Here is a 15,690-nt window from a genome sequence, read left to right on the forward strand (position 1 = left end):
CCTGCCCGCCATCACATCATTCAATAAGATTCATTTCATCACATGGAATAATTCTGCGTGGGCTGATGGTGAACACCGCTAAAGCCAACCCCCCCCCCACATTTTTTTCTTCTTTTTCTTTTGCACCAGCCCACTCGCACGGTAATTGAGAAACTGGCATGGCTGAATGTACAGAAAGAAGTGGCGTGGGTGTGAAGATGTCCGCGGTTGAGTGGCCAAATGCAACCCACTCCAAGAAGCCAATTGTCAAAAGTATTCATCGATAAATTCCAATGGACATTTGTGACTCGGGTCTAATCCTCGGGTTTAAATGCCAGATAATTGCGTTTGCTGCTAAGAAAAGGTGTCCCCTCTTCCTTCCTGATTGATCTAACTTTCTGACTGTAAAAGCACTCGAGAACGTGCGCCAAAGCTGAACAACTCTCCCAACTTGCACCCGAAAGAAAAATCACTTCAGGCTGAAGTTCAACTCGGCCTCTGCAAAACTTATCCCAAACTTTTGGAACAAATTCTTTTTTTTTTCTTCCTTTTGCTGGTTTTATAACAACGGCTACGCAATCATGTAGTGGCAGAAATCCCAGATCTGGATCGCCACTAAAGGCGAATCAATTGTTGCCGAGTTCAAAGCCAATCTGCTCCGGCAGTATCCACTGAAGGGACGTTCACACGGCTTCCTAAACGTAACCTTCTCGAGGTGGACATCAGAGCCAATTACGCCGTCGAAACACACTGTAAAAGCTGCGAACCTGTAGCTCCTCTGTAGATGAATGAGTGAGGATTCAAGGGAGGTGAGCTGAGCAGATTGGTCCGTGGCCCCCGCACTGATGTGTGACAAGACATCCGCCACCGCTCGGCTGCTCACGCCGCCGTGTTCGAGGCATTATGGGATGCTGTACCGACGGCGCAGAGGGCTGGTGGAAGACAGCCGCCATCGCCCTCTTCTCATTAGACGCGAGCTGTCTGCGCTCATTAGGCCGGCGGCGGCGCGGTGGGGATCTATTCTCCTGAGGTGACCAAAGGTGCTGACGCAGACCTTCCAAGCCTCAGTAATGATGCCCCGGACCTGTCACTCTTGTCACAAGACTGACATGACCTTTTTCTGGCTCAAAAAAATGAAGAAACAAAATCACAAAGATGAGGCAAGAGATGTCCTATTTTGCCCCTACGAATTTTTGAAAATCTGCCCAGATTTACATCAGCGCGCAAACATTCTGAGCCGTTGGCTCCCTCTTCACAGAAAAGTCAACGGGCTACTTCCTGTGAATTGATCCGCGATTCAAGGTTTCAATCTATGCACACAAAAAGACCGCAGCGCGCTTGTAATGGGCCACATGACGCGCCCAATTTCATGGATCTTGGATAAATAGAATTTGGACTTGACAAAAGCCACCTCCAGCTGAGCAATGAGAAAGCATCCTCTCACCTCACCCCCCCCCCCCATGCTGAATGACATTAGGAAAATGGCCGGCCGCTGTCACACATTGATTTTCTGCTAACTCCGCGTCAGCCGCAGTTTCTCCCAGAATCTCATTTGCGTGCGTGACACTCATCAGGATGGATTGGCCCATTTTGGGAAACATCTCAACAGAGAGGGGTTTTTTTTAAATTTTTTTTAATGAGATTAATTACATTGCTGATGAGTGATGGTCCTCCACCAATTACCTGAGCCATAATACTGTTTCGCCCCCGCCGAGCCGAGCCAGCCGTTTTTTTTCCTGCGGCAGGAAAATGATTAATCATCTCGTCGCCGTCCCGAGAGGTATGACATGACAATAAAGACAAAAAGCCTCTCGTCGGCTGTGGCTGTTTGAAGCCAACAACCGCTTCCTAAACGCCGACTCCGGAGTTCAATTAGGCGATACGGGTGCAGCCGTATAGAGTACAAGCTCCGTTCCTATAATGAGGTTCTGCAGTTCACATTCCACCAGAACGACTGAATATCAGAGGTTGCTTTGGCAAGACAGAGACGCTGCCGGTCCTGTTTTTCACACCTGAAGGGGGAGCAGCGGGGTGCGAAACCTCCCCCGTGTCTATTTCCTTTCCCTTGCTGAAGGGCAGGGAGGGTCACACCCACCCACCCACCCACACACACACACACACACACACACACACACACACACACACACACACACACACACACACACACACACACACACACACACACACACACACACACACACACACACACACACACACACACACACACACACACACACACACACACACACACACAGAGGGATCACAGTGGAGAATATGGCAGCCAGGAATCAAACCACAGCAGGACTCGGCCACGGATTGGAGAGCCGGCGGCGGCACGCGGCGCGCCGTCCTTTTTATTGGCCCTTCTCCATCACACCTGTCACACGAGATTGGGTTTGTGGAAGCGCTTCCTTCAGCTGAAAAAAGGCCAAAGTAGATTATGGGGGCAGGCGAGGCTGAAATGGAATAACCAATGGAATGGCGCCTGATCTAACGCCTTGCTGTCTGAATGCAAATCGTGATTGAATTATGAATGATTTGTACGGTTTGCTGTCGAGTTTGGAACGGCTTCTCGAACAGTTCCGTGTCGCGGACCCCCTAAAAGCACACACTTTGTCACCGCATCCCACGAGGGGGGAGCTTAATGAAAATGAAACCTACAATTACAATAATCATTGTTACACATAATGTAATGTCTGTCATTAGAGAAAGTCCTATGGAACTGAGTTAGAGGGATATTAATCTCTGGCCCTCTGACCCACATTGAGAAACGCTGTAGCAACCTCGATGTCAGCGTTCATTGTTATCAGAGAGGTATTCCTCTGGGAATGGCCCTCTCTTGTTTTTTGATGTTTGTGTTGAGACAATCTGTACTTCCTGACTTCCCTAAGCTGTCTCCTAGATACATTTATTTTGAAAGGCTCAGCAATTTCCTAAAAACAGCTGGGAGCTGTAGTTCTTTAGCAAACGCTACTCAATCAGGAGGAAGCGGTTTGTTTGTTGGGGCCTATTTAATCGGCGGATTCGTCAAACATTTGGTGCTCTGGTGGCTGTTCACAGCAGCAAGGCGGTGTATGTATAATTCTTCAGTTCCTATTTATGGTATTTATTGACAGAAATCCCTCTTCGCTCATCCTGACTCATCCTGGGTGTTACATTGATGTGAATCAGGGTGATCGGCGATCGTAATTTTTGAGCGTTAGCCGGTGGATCGTAGTAGCGAGCAGAGTGACGTCCTTGTGTTGAATCTCAGTTGTTTATAGTTTTAAAAAGAGTTTAATTTACGGTCTAATTCATCGATTCCTCCCTCCGTCCTCTACGGCCAAAGGCTACTTTTCTGTAGCCTCGCTAGCTTGTCAAGGAGGCAAACATGCAAACCTCGGCGGCCGTTTCGGTGTTTGAGTCCGTCTTTATTACTGTCATCACCTGCGGAGGTAATGCTTTTCCTCCGGGCTGATGGGTTGTCCAAACGCAAACAGCGCCGCTCTTTACCCAGCAGACCCAATACACACTCCTCTTCTGCCACAGTTTGATTTGTGTAACACGCAGGTGAAAAAAAACACTCTTTGGCACTACTTTCTCTCTCTCACACACACACACACACACGCACCTTTTGGGTGTAATAAAACAGCAGATCAGAGTCATTGGATGCTGACAGGGACTGACACTGAGACCGGCTGCTGTTGGAAGGCTGCCTGGGAGATGTTCATTACTCACAAGGCTTGTCGGTTTGGACAGGAGGGGAACAACGGCCTTATTAAGTGGAGACCTGGAGCAGCCGTAGGGGAAATACACACACGCCCACACGCACACCCATGCGTGCTCCCAAAGAAAGTTTGAAGCCGAGCACTCCGATAGGCTGAGGGAAGTTGGGGGCTGCCAGGGAATCTTTATTTATTTTTTAATTTTTGAACTTTTACAACAAATACGCTGCGCTCAGAGTTAGCTGGCTGACGGATGGACAAATGGCGAGGACAATCCGCCGACCGCCCGAGAGGGTGGACGTCATATTCCACCGCGGAGGAATGCGACGGCCTCCTTTTTCCAGGAGCCTGCTGGTATTGATTGGAGTTTTCTGATGTCTGTCTGGCTCATTGTATAACTCTCACAAGAAGAGAATTCAATATCCCCCACATTGCTGAACCTGAAGCCCTGTTTCCATAGTAACTCGGCTCTCCGTCTCTCTAAACATAGCCCTCCTGACTGACTTTAGCTCTCCCCAGATCATCAAGCACGGCTGAAGAGGCCGATGCGTGGACGATGATGTTCTTGACTCGGGGCGATGACACGATTTGCTTGCTCGTTCGAGCAGCCGACGACGTTTTTGGTGTATTTACAGTCCGAGGCCGCGGCGGAGCGGAAGGAGACACCATGAGACAGGATGAGAACAGGCTCTTTATTTCACTGGTTCATCCATCTTCCAAAAACAAAAAAAAAAGAGAGAGGAAGATGTACAAGGCGCTGCTTGTTGAGGTGGCGCAAATGAGGACACTTGCGCTTTTCTGGTAAAGTTTTAATCACAAAGCCCCCCCCACCCCGAGTTCATACTACTTTTCCGCCCTAAGTTTGCAAAAAAATTTAAATAGCAGCATCTCTCTCTAAACAACCTGCTCCATTTCATTTCCGCCTCGGGCACAAAAAAGAAAGTGGGCCGTCATAAATCAAAACTACCGTGCCCGTGACGGTTCGGGGACGAAAAGGGGAGCTGGCTGAATTAGCATTTCATGCAGTCGTCATGATTTTCTTTCGTTGTTTAAAAAACAAAAAACATTTTTAGGGTAAATCTCCACAGGTGCGGCCGAGTCCAACGGGACGGCGCTGATCTCTTCGCAAATGGATGTAGAGGAAAAGTAGAGGAAGTCCGGCCCTTTCTTTTATCCTAATCTGTCAGAGAGAGCCGCATTTCTGATACTTAAACGTGACCGAGGAATCATCTCCTTCCACGCTGTCAGAAAGCATGGCAATGTGATTTAGAGACATTATACAGTTACAACAATCCTTACTAAACCTCTCATTTCCTCACGAAGAACCTGCTGATATCTGACGCAACCTTGGAGGCTGCCACGCTCTTCCTCATCTGGCTGCGTTCCTTGGCTTGCCGAGCCGTCCTCTGTGGAGAGAGAGAGAGAGAGAGAGCGAGAGAGGAACATGATGTAAGAAGAGAAAAAAGAAAAAAGGTCGATACATCGAGCCTCTCTAGATTAAAGCGTCTCGAGTAGCGGCGTTAAATGGCGAGAGGATCCCCTTATCGGAACGAGCAGCTCCTCGCGTCGGTTCATACGCGTCCGACGTGTTCCAAACAGACACCCACTCTGACAAAAGAAATAAAAAATCCGGCGTGAAAGCAAAGCCCATTTTAGGAGACAATGAAAAGCTCGGTTATACTTTTTGTTTTTTTGTAAGAAGTGTCCGCGATTATGAAATATCGAAGGCAGGAGCTCAAGAAGGGGAGATGATCCCGAAGGCAACAAACGCCATATATCAATATGTCACACCGGCACATCATGTGATGATATTACGGCCAATATATAGCTTCGTGACGTTTGATCAATGTGCTTGACCATGTATCACATTACCGCCACCACGTATGATCCTCAACATGAGTGATGAGGCCGGGGATAAAGGAGAGGTCCGTCCAGTGTGCGACCTTAAATGTTAGACAAATTGCTTTGGCCCCTTAAGCCCCTTTGCCTCTGAAAGTCGGTTGTTATGGGTGCAGGGATGCGGTGTGTGTGTGTGTGTGTGTGTGTGTGTGCACGTACGGCTTTGTGGCACACGGTGCAGAGCGTCTGCAGGTTGTCCAGAGAGCACTGTCCTCCTCCGCTGTAGACCGGCCGGATGTGGTCGACCTGCCAGAAGTCTCCTTCGACCGGAGCCCGGATCATCTCGTTCAGCTGTGGGAACAGAAAGAAACAGTGAGCGCCTCAGTGCGCCGGGCTGGATGTTTTTTGCTCGCACCGCTCTAAATTGCCAACAAAAACAAATATCAAGCTGTGATTGCGCCGCCCTCCCACACAATCCATCTACTCCGGAGTTCTTTATTTTTTTTAAACCGATGTGATGTCTTTGGCGAAGCTCAAGTCTTTCTCCGAGTGCTAAAGTGACCTAAATTGTTATTTTTCCGCACACACACACACGAGCGAGCGGAGGCGTTCGTGCTAAACAAATCTCTGCACCGCAGGGGCACTTCTGCAATGCGCTTCACAATAAAAGAGGATAGAAACAAATACGTCTTGAGGAGCACACATGACAGGGAGGCACATAAGTGGTGGAAATCTACAACAGGAAATAATGAACGGAAGGTTTAAGGGTTGAAAATGCCGAGGTTAACGTAAGCCTGTATGGCTTCAAGTGTGATTACAACAATAATTTGCTCCAAATCGATGACGGTGAACTTTGACCCTCTATTATCCGTCACCGTCGGATAACTCAGCGCCGGCTATATAAACCAGCACAATGTTATCGGCCTACATAAAGGGCAGTCCATGCACATGAACGTCTGCCTGATTAAGACACAGCAATGAGGTTAAATAAACCACACGGTAATAACTACGAATGTTTTAAGCTAGTGCTAGCTTTGTAATAACTGGTATTCAACAATACACGTAAATACCACAAAAGTCAAGTCATTTGGTCAGCATAATGTTTAAAATGCTAGGAAATTGTTATATGTGACTTCCCATTGTTATTACTGAGCAAAGTGTTTCAGCACAAATGTCGCATTGACCTAAATAGATTGCAGAGGACGTATATGAAATCTAAATAAAGCTATATGTTCCGATTTACTCATTAAATCTATACTAATCATACGCAGGCAGACGCAACAACGTCTATCGTATAGCAGTGAGAAAACTCTGGGAACATTGAGAATAAAAGAACGGAACACAGAGTGAGCGTGAGAGTAAGCAAGCGGAGAAGCAAGAGATGACTTTTTAGAATTAGAACGAGTGAGAAGCCTGGTAGGAAGAGTTCAGGGCGAAAAATCCATTTTCCTGCTTTGAGTGCTACTCTGCCGACATTAAGGCCTCTCTCTCTCTCTCTCCCTCTCCCCCTCCCTCCCTCCCTCCCTCCCTCTCCAATTGGACCTGCTTTTGTGCCAAAACCATGCACCTTGCAACACCAGACCTCACTACTTCACACACACACAACTAAATACTGCTGACAGGCACCTAAAGGCCTTACACACACGTGGCAAAATTCTGACATACTCGCACGTACGTACACATAAGCATGTACACACACACACACACACACACACACACACACACACCAGAACCCCCGGTATGAACCGAAGAATGAGCCAAAGCTCGGCCCATCGATCGGCGCTCCTGCAGCTGCCGGCGGCACAGGGAAGGAGGGAGTGTGTGTGTGTGTGTGTGTGTGAGAGAGGAGACGAGGGGGGGGGGGGGGTTGGCTTTGCAGAATAACAGCCAACCAAATCAAACAGGCTTACTGGTCGAGGCCTGGCACTGGAAATCAATGGGCCCAGCAATCCATTTACTGGGAGCTGGCCCTTCGGCTGTGTGTGTGTGGGTTGAAAGAAGAGTACATCAAGAGGATGTGTGCGTTTCTGATACTGAAGGTTGCTGTTTCCTTAGAACGCACAGCCAATGGACTCCATCTCTCCTCCATTAAAATATCTGTAAGACGCAAAAATAAATATGTCCGACCTGCTTGAGTGACAGCTGCGCGAGCCAGGTGTTCTCCAGCATGTCCTTGCGCTGGGGGGGCGGGGCGTCGTGGACCTTCAGGAACAGGTCGTGGGCGTGGAGGCCGCAGTGCTGACAGACGCCGCGCTCCGCCTCCAGCACCCGCGAGCGCATGTACGTCTGGCTGGAGCGCAGCTGGAACTCCTCCTGGCACCTGCGGGGGAACATGAACATATCCCCGACTGGAATCTTACCATTTTCAACCCGAAACAGTTGAGATTCTTTCTTTTTCGTCAGACGCCAGAAGAATGTTGTTATTGTGGTTTTTACTGCCGTGGTTGGATTCAGCTGAGGGCCGCGCATCATTGTGTGGAAGTTCAATCAAAGTCAGGTACAGAGGAGCGGAGGATCGGACGTGAATCTGGTCGTTGAAAACCACTCACGGGAATTGGATTTCTACCTTAAACGGGCGGCAAGACTACGAGCAGAAATGTTTCCACTTTCCATTCAAAACATTGTTGATATTTATGTTAAAATGCAGTGGATTGATCTTGATTTCGAGCTTGTTTTGCACAAAAACTCTGAGTATAACTGAATTTTTAAGGGTGCCAGATGGCACATGACAATCGGTTGTCGGGAAGTTTAACCAAGACGCGAACTATTTGAAAGTTATTTCAATATGCATTTCTTTGACCGACATCTCGCCAAAGACGACATGGAGTGTCCCCATTGCAGTAAGCCCCGCCCCTCTTGTATACAGCTTCTGAACTGGGTGCAGTTCGCGTCGCCATACCTGTGGCTGCAGAACAGACTGTCCCAGGCCCCGCCGGGGGTGGAGCAGGCCTGCTGGCAGGACAGACACAGAGGGACACCCTCACTGTCCACTGCCTGCAGGAAGCCGGACTCTGACGGCAGCTGCTCCTCCTCCTCCTCCTCAGTCTTAGAGGACTCCCCGTCCTGGCTGCCTCACACGGACAGAGAAAGAAATCTATCACATTAACTTGCTTAATGAAGACAAACTCGTAGAATCATTGATTATTATGTTTCACGTTAGACACAGAGGACACTACAGCAAACATTTCCTGAAAATATCATTGATATAAAAAGACATGCATGTGCAACAGAAATATTTAGACATAAAAGCCGGTTCTAATAAAATTTAAATGTATAATAGAGCACACTTTAGCGTTACATATGTTAAGCTATGCAATGCTTAGACAACTAACACGACTGTAAATATGGTAAGACGTGAACGCAGCAGACCTAAGTGTGGGTGAACACGTCGAAAAAACACATGTGTGTGCTGCAGATGCAGAGTTGATGGACATATGGCTTCTGTGTGTGTGGAAAATGTCTACATACTGTGTGTGAATGCATCTGTAGAACATTTCAAGTGTGTGTATGTGTATGCAGTTTTGGCAGAGGACAGTGAGTTTGGGCATTTGGCCATGTTGTCCCAGCAGGGTGCTAGAGCCACGTTGGTGGTGACAGATGGACTAAATTCTCTTTCCCTGTGGTTTACAATTCAGACAGAGCGAGAGAGAGAGAGAGGAACAAAGAGACACAGCACTACAGAGTGAGATTTAATCATTGAAATGGAGAAGAAAAAAACTCTAAAAAAAGGAGCCTCGCTGCTTCAAAGTTGAGAAGATACTAAGAACTGGAAGTACCAAGAGACAAATACTGTGCCAGCAACAGCTAGTGGATGAAAGAGAGACAGATAGACCTTTTTTTATTTTTTACTGGTGTGCCCAAACTGAGAATGGTGAAAATATGGTACTTTAGAAAATAAACGTAACCCAGAAATATGTTTTTGTGACGGCAAATGTTGAATGCATTAGCCAGAAAAAAAAAATCACATAATAATGTAATTAAAACTAATTATTACGTGTGCATCACATTTATCTTCAAAGTCATTTCAATTCATACATGCACAAAGCAAGTGAGCATGTTGGCAGCTCAGCGCCGCAGTGTGAGGTGACTCGTGCTTCAAACAGCCTGCCGGTGTTTACCAGCGAGCTGATCCCCGATGCTTCCTAACAAAGGAAACCAAGAGGCACGGGAGAGGAGCAACATCTGACGCTGCCGAGTGCTCGCTGCTGCTGAACGGGAGGAAGACTCTGTTGTATTTGGGATTGCGACCACACCAGATTTAATTTGAGACAATCTGGTGCATCTCCGTTTTAACATTGGTGATATTAAAGCGAAAACCTGCGATTTGTGCCACAATGGGTTGGACGTGTTACTGTTGGCAAATAACACCTCGAAATAAACAATAAATGTGCGAAATGGCGGAAACTCACCCTGGACTGGAGACATTGTCGTCACGTAAATTGTCATAAAAGCTGATCTAAATGTTAGCTTTAAACGTTGTATTTTCAGAGGTACTGCTCTCAGACGGCCCCCTTTAAGACACCTCATGTTCCGTCACAGACATGCGAGTGGAACAGCAGCTGCTGCGTCCATATGAGGAACACCGTTTGCTGTAGGTTGTCATGGTGATATTCCATCCTGGGGCTGAGCAGGTTGCATCTCACACAGCAGATCGTATTCGGGTCTTTATTTACTGTACCAACACGCTCAGCAGGCCTTTGTGCCGCTCCCACAGATCTCCATGGAGACAGCTATGGGAAGGAAAATGAAAATAGACCGAAACCCCTAAAGGCGAAGCCGCGTGTTTGCACAAACCACCTTCATGTAGAGACCATGAAACCTCATCGTTAAAAACCACAAACAAGGCTGGCCATGATCCGTTGGTTCTAAATACTGTACAAAAATAACTGCAGTGTACAGCAGCTACTGTGAAGCTTTGAGCCTAGAGGAGGAGGCTATTTAGGACTTTTCAAGATCCGAGCACGGCTCGACCTCTCCTTGCCGCGAACATCCGCCCACACAGCCGCCCTTTCACCCACCTCTCCGAAGCGGGTGGCGTCAGCGGCGCGGCGGACCTCCTCTTTGCGAAGAAGTTTTCCTTGGTGACCAGGCGGACGCTGCCTCCCTCCTGCTGGGCCTTGCTCAGGGAGGCCTGGGCCACCTCGTCCTTGCTGAGGTACCTGTGAAAAATGGGATGAAACGGGGCCGTGAAGGATCGGCGGATTTGTGTAACCAAAGAGTTTGAAGACAGCAGATTCGCATGTCGGTGCAGAAGGAGATAGATTCACAAACGGCGTTAGTAGCAGCTAAAAAGGGAAATCTGATGCCAGATGCGGGTTTATATTTTCCAAAACTGTGCTTAAATGCAGAAACTCCTACTTTCATTGCTTATTATTAAATTATACATATTTGCTTGCATTCCGTTTGTCCTCCTCCCCGCGCTGAGGCTCTTTTTGCTGCTGCAGCGATCTAATTTCCCCACAGGCATCGTCAATCATCTCATCCATCCACCTCGCCACTGGTTTTTATGGCGCTTGTAATACAGATGCTCTGGGTGTGCAGGTCGAGGATCCCATGAAACAGTGCACTTCAATCTGGACAGGATTAAAATGACCCCGGGGCGTTGACACGAAATGCAGGAGGAGAAAAAGAGTTAGGGGGGTGAGGGGGGTGGGGGGGGGGACTCGTTTGTTCTAGGTGGAAGAAAATTGCTGTGGTCTTGAGAGAAAAGTGACCAATCACCAAACGTCCCCAGGTAACATTAAGGCTTTCCACAGAAGGAAGATACAACACTCTAATGGCCCCCTCGGAGCAATTATCCTCTCTGTGGCCGCCTCTACAGGCAGGTCAGAGATCAGGCTTAGCTACTACACACCTGCAGTTGGGGACTCGGGTGTTCTGCTCGAAGACACGTTGCCAGACTGGATGTCTGCCGACTCAAGTGGGCCGGCTGATATTTTTATTATTCTTTCGTATCGGTTTTGCGACGGTATTCCGTGGCCGCGTGATGATTTTTGCGGCTTGTGTAACATTTTGTTCTGTACTTTTATTTTGAAGTTTCTCTGTTCGAGGTGTCTCGTTCTCATTGGATAACTGGCAAAGATTCAGCCTTCTTGTACGTACAGTAGGTATAACCTTTTACCCCCATGTGCATAAATGGATTGTGTCAATGACGCAAACAAAACAGCAGTTATAAAAAAAAAGAAGAAGCAAGGGACGAGGTAAGAAAAGACGGATGGGGAGGCGGCCATTGCGCGGTGTGGCCGTGTCACTAACCGTTACGTAGAGCTTTAATATAGCAGTAAAAAACTATGATATACTGTGTGTATATATATATATATATATATAAAGATATAGGGAGTAATGTCTACCTAAATATGAATGGGTTATTTAATTGAATGTGTTTTTATTCTGACCGCACCGTCTCCCTGATTACGAATGAAACACGAGCCTCCATGAAACCCAGCTATTTAAACAGGAAGGTGTTGCCACTGTTAAGCTTAGCTTTTAATATCTCCACTGGGCCCCACACTGACATTTCCATGCATTTCACTGAACCTCCATCTGGACAGAATACTGTGTCTGGGAGTCGGATGGAAAGTAGGTAGAAAACAAATACAGGAAGAGATGACAGGAGGTAGAAAGTGGAGGAGGGAGACACATCAAAGAGGAGAAGTTTCTCTGGAAGCTGTGGGGAGATGACGAAGAAGGCGAGTCTCAAACACACGAGCTCCCTCTGCTTCAAACGGTCCCGGCGCAGAGGATGAAACGAGACACCTCGCGCTAAACTGGAGTCCAGCGGCGCTCCTGGGAGAGAGCGTGGATGTGTGTTTGCATGTTGTTCATGCAGCTGGGTGCTTGTGGGGGGGCGGTATATTCTAATGAGCCTGCATGTGACATAGGAAGGGGGATCAAACCTGATTGGCTGATTGGCTAGTTTTCTCATCTAGGCGGCCCACAAAAAACTGACTGAGTCATGTTATTTCAGAGTTGGTACACTCCAGATACCCAAATGTGTGTGCACAAGCACTGAAAAAGTTACTTCTTCACAATGTGTCCCCTTTAAAAGGCACAGTTTGACACTTTGAGAAATGCACTCTCATTTTCTTGCCAGAGTCGGAGGAGAAGACTGATACCACTTCCCTGTCCGTTTGCTAATTTGTGCTTTTTACAAGGAGCATTTCTCTGCGCGGAGCAGAAGCGTCCTTAAGTCTCCGCTTGTTGCCGGGTAACTGTTCGGCTGCCGGTGATAGCTTCATATTTACTGTACGGACATGACAGTGGCGTCAATCTTCTGCTCTAGCTCCCAGCAAGAAAAGGAAATAAGTGTATTTCAAAAAAAATAAAAAAGTCAAACTATGCCTGAAAGATAACTCGGCCGCGGCGGATGGTTTTCGTTTGACGCCCAGCTGCAGGAGCGCTGCTGCAGGCCGGTGGCGGCAGCCGGTTCGCCGACAGCGGAACCCGCAGAGCCGCAGACGGCAGCCCGGCTCCTACCGGGCCCGGCCCCCGCGGGTTCAGCGCCGGGGGCCGGGCCCTGCTCAGCTGTGCGAAAATCAAACAAACGAGAGGTATACTAACCCAACATACTAACCTAACATAATCTAATTTCAGTCGTGGTTGATCAGGACACACCTGTGGCCACTGGAATCCAGCACAGGAAAGGCGGACTCCGCCAGTAACAATTAAAACTACTTTATGGAGAGGCAATTACAAAAATAGTGTCAACACGGTCTGAGAAAATAACCCTGCCTCTCCCCAGTTTCGGCTCGAGACTTCAAACTGTGTTACAAACTGGAGGTGTGGAGTTTGAAAGCTGTGGGTGTTTATCAGGCAGCGGGTGTCTCATGAAAGATTGCATAACGGCAAGGGTGAGATCGAGGTTTTTTTCTTCGCCGTGTGACTTATTCAAGTCTCAGTTCTTTTGGAGGTGCAGCGCTGAATCGCTGGAGTAAGAAGTTCTTATGGTGACGTCCATAAAAGGGCTCTACATATTCTCAGCCAAATGTTCTGATTACTTATCTATTTTTCCATCTTCTCAGACACCGTGCTGCAGTCTATGATTTCTGAATTCTGGGCAAATAATATCGTCCAATGATTTTGTCTGTATGATTGCAGTCGACGTCATCTTTCACCAATTACATTGAAATATTCCTCACCTGTACAACAGTCAACCTTCTATGTGTTCTTTTGGAACCAAATAGCTACCATTATGAAGAGAATTAGGATGCAAACATGCGTGAAGGAAAGTTCTTGTGCATTCTTATTCTATTATAAAGACGAAGCAGTGGTCCGTTTCCTCGGCAACGTGTGCAGTAATCCCAGCAACGAAGCGCACTTGTGCAGGATACAAACCCGATTAAAATCCCCTGAACTTCTCTGAAATCACCGCAAATCACCACGAGTGGCCGCCGACGACAACAACATCCGCGGCACTGGGGGAAAAACCCAGAGCAGAGTGAATCAAGTTCCGGGGGCCGCTGAAAGCCGAGCGGCGAACCGCCCCGCTGAGCCGAAGCCGGAGCTTGATTGGTTCTGATTAGCGAATAAATCAGACGGGTATCAAATCAAGTCGGGCCAATTGCCTCCTACTCACACCTTGATTAGGTTCATGCACCCAAACACGTCCCCCCAAGGTTGAGAAACACTCTTGCGGACTCACACACACACACACACACACGAGCGAGAGTCTACCCTGTCATTGGCAAACTCTCCGTGCCTCGATCCAAGCCAGCTGTAATTAGTGTGCCAGCAACAATGCATGTTTGTCAAAAAAAAAGAAGAAAAACACACACTCACACATCAATTCATCCTCTCTTCTGCCTCCGCTGACACCCTTTGACACACACACACACACACACACTATTGAGCCTTCCACGACGTTAGTATTTACAAATCTGCCAGTGTCTCTGTGAAATCTCACACGTTGCTTTTTCCGGTTTCTGACATTAACGTCGGGAGCTAATTCGTCCCGCTGTTTCCAGCATGTTCAAATTATCGCTGAGCTGGCACAACAGGGGGCGCTCGGTCAAATTAGCTCTCGGGGGGGGGGGGGGGGGGGAGACGCGTTTGTCCCCTCGTTACGGCTGACAGATATAGTCACATGATGGGAAGATTTACGAACGTTTTTCAATCATTTTAGAAAAAAATAAATAAAGGGTCCTGAATCCACTAGGGCTTTCACAATACCAGATTTTCATGACACGATTATCGTGGCCAAAGGAATTCACGACAACGATATCACTGCGATGTTTATAGAACATTTGGAAAGAAAAAAACAATGCCATCAGTCAAATTCATCTCTAGTATTGCATATTGTGCGTTTTGTCTTTTTTTTGGCAAATGAACCACACACAAAATATGAGCAGTAGGAGGTAGAGAGAGTCTGTAACCATAACTGTGAATACATAGTATGATCATATGTGTATTATTAACATCAGTCTGCCTGCAGGGTTGCTCGTGTACGTACTAAGCTAGTTAGCCGGATATGCTAACGACTGCAGCTCACGTTAGAGCAGAGAAACTATTTGAATGTCGATTGTTGCTTTTACTGCAGCACCATGTGAGACCTCTCTAGAGTCTGACCTCTTGGTGCTGGCGTGAGGACGCTGGGCGGCGGCCAGCTGCTGCAGGCCCAGAATGGGGCTGTGGAAGAGGAGGCCGCCGCGTCGAAGCAGCTTCTGCTTCATGGCGGCCAGGCTGCTCCACTCCTGAACGAACCTCAGCACCTGAGGGGGGGGCACAAGACACCTCACTTCAAATTCAATTTCAAGCTAAAAACGGAAAAAGAAAAACACTGGAGCCTTCGTCTTTCAACACAAATTCATAGTTTGGATATTGGGGCAAAATATTTTTGTTGTTTTGTATTTCAATTTTGGAAAATACACTTTCGAAACAAACAATCTAAACCTGCAGAGCAGAGACACTGACACACACGAGGAGACAGTCTTCCAGACAGCTGAATAAAACCCCATCAAAGCAAGAGAGAGCTGTATATGCTTTTAGCCAAGTCAAGGATTCAAAGAAAATCCACTGGCAAAATAACAAACAGCACACCAAGCACCACGGCCTAATGGGCAATTTAGCTACGTATATGATGCCGGAGAGCTTCTTTTTTTTTTCCTCCCCATGGATGATAGCTACTCTCACAATAAAAATGATTATTTGAGTGAAAACAAACTATTCAGAG

The 15,690-nt window shown here is 47.5% G+C and overlaps 1 protein-coding gene across 1 annotated transcript in view; it reads right to left on the reverse strand.

Annotated features, from left to right (window-relative positions):
• Window positions 1–4,429: 4,429 nt before the first annotated feature.
• Window positions 4,430–15,690, reverse strand: part of zranb3 (zinc finger, RAN-binding domain containing 3) — a 52,426-nt gene continuing 41,165 nt past the window's right edge. The window contains exons 16-21 of the mRNA XM_079296676.1: window positions 15,087–15,229; window positions 10,541–10,681; window positions 8,422–8,589; window positions 7,650–7,842; window positions 5,742–5,873; window positions 4,430–5,089 (exon numbers count right to left, since the gene is read on the reverse strand). Coding sequence (XP_079152802.1) covers window positions 4,991–5,089; window positions 5,742–5,873; window positions 7,650–7,842; window positions 8,422–8,589; window positions 10,541–10,681; window positions 15,087–15,229 — 876 coding nt within the window. The 3' untranslated portion in view covers window positions 4,430–4,990. The remainder of the gene's footprint in view (window positions 5,090–5,741; window positions 5,874–7,649; window positions 7,843–8,421; window positions 8,590–10,540; window positions 10,682–15,086; window positions 15,230–15,690) is intronic.

This window comes from Melanostigma gelatinosum, assembly GCF_949748355.1.
Source record: "Melanostigma gelatinosum genome assembly, chromosome: 24".
Lineage (NCBI taxonomy): Eukaryota > Metazoa > Chordata > Actinopteri > Perciformes > Zoarcidae > Melanostigma > Melanostigma gelatinosum.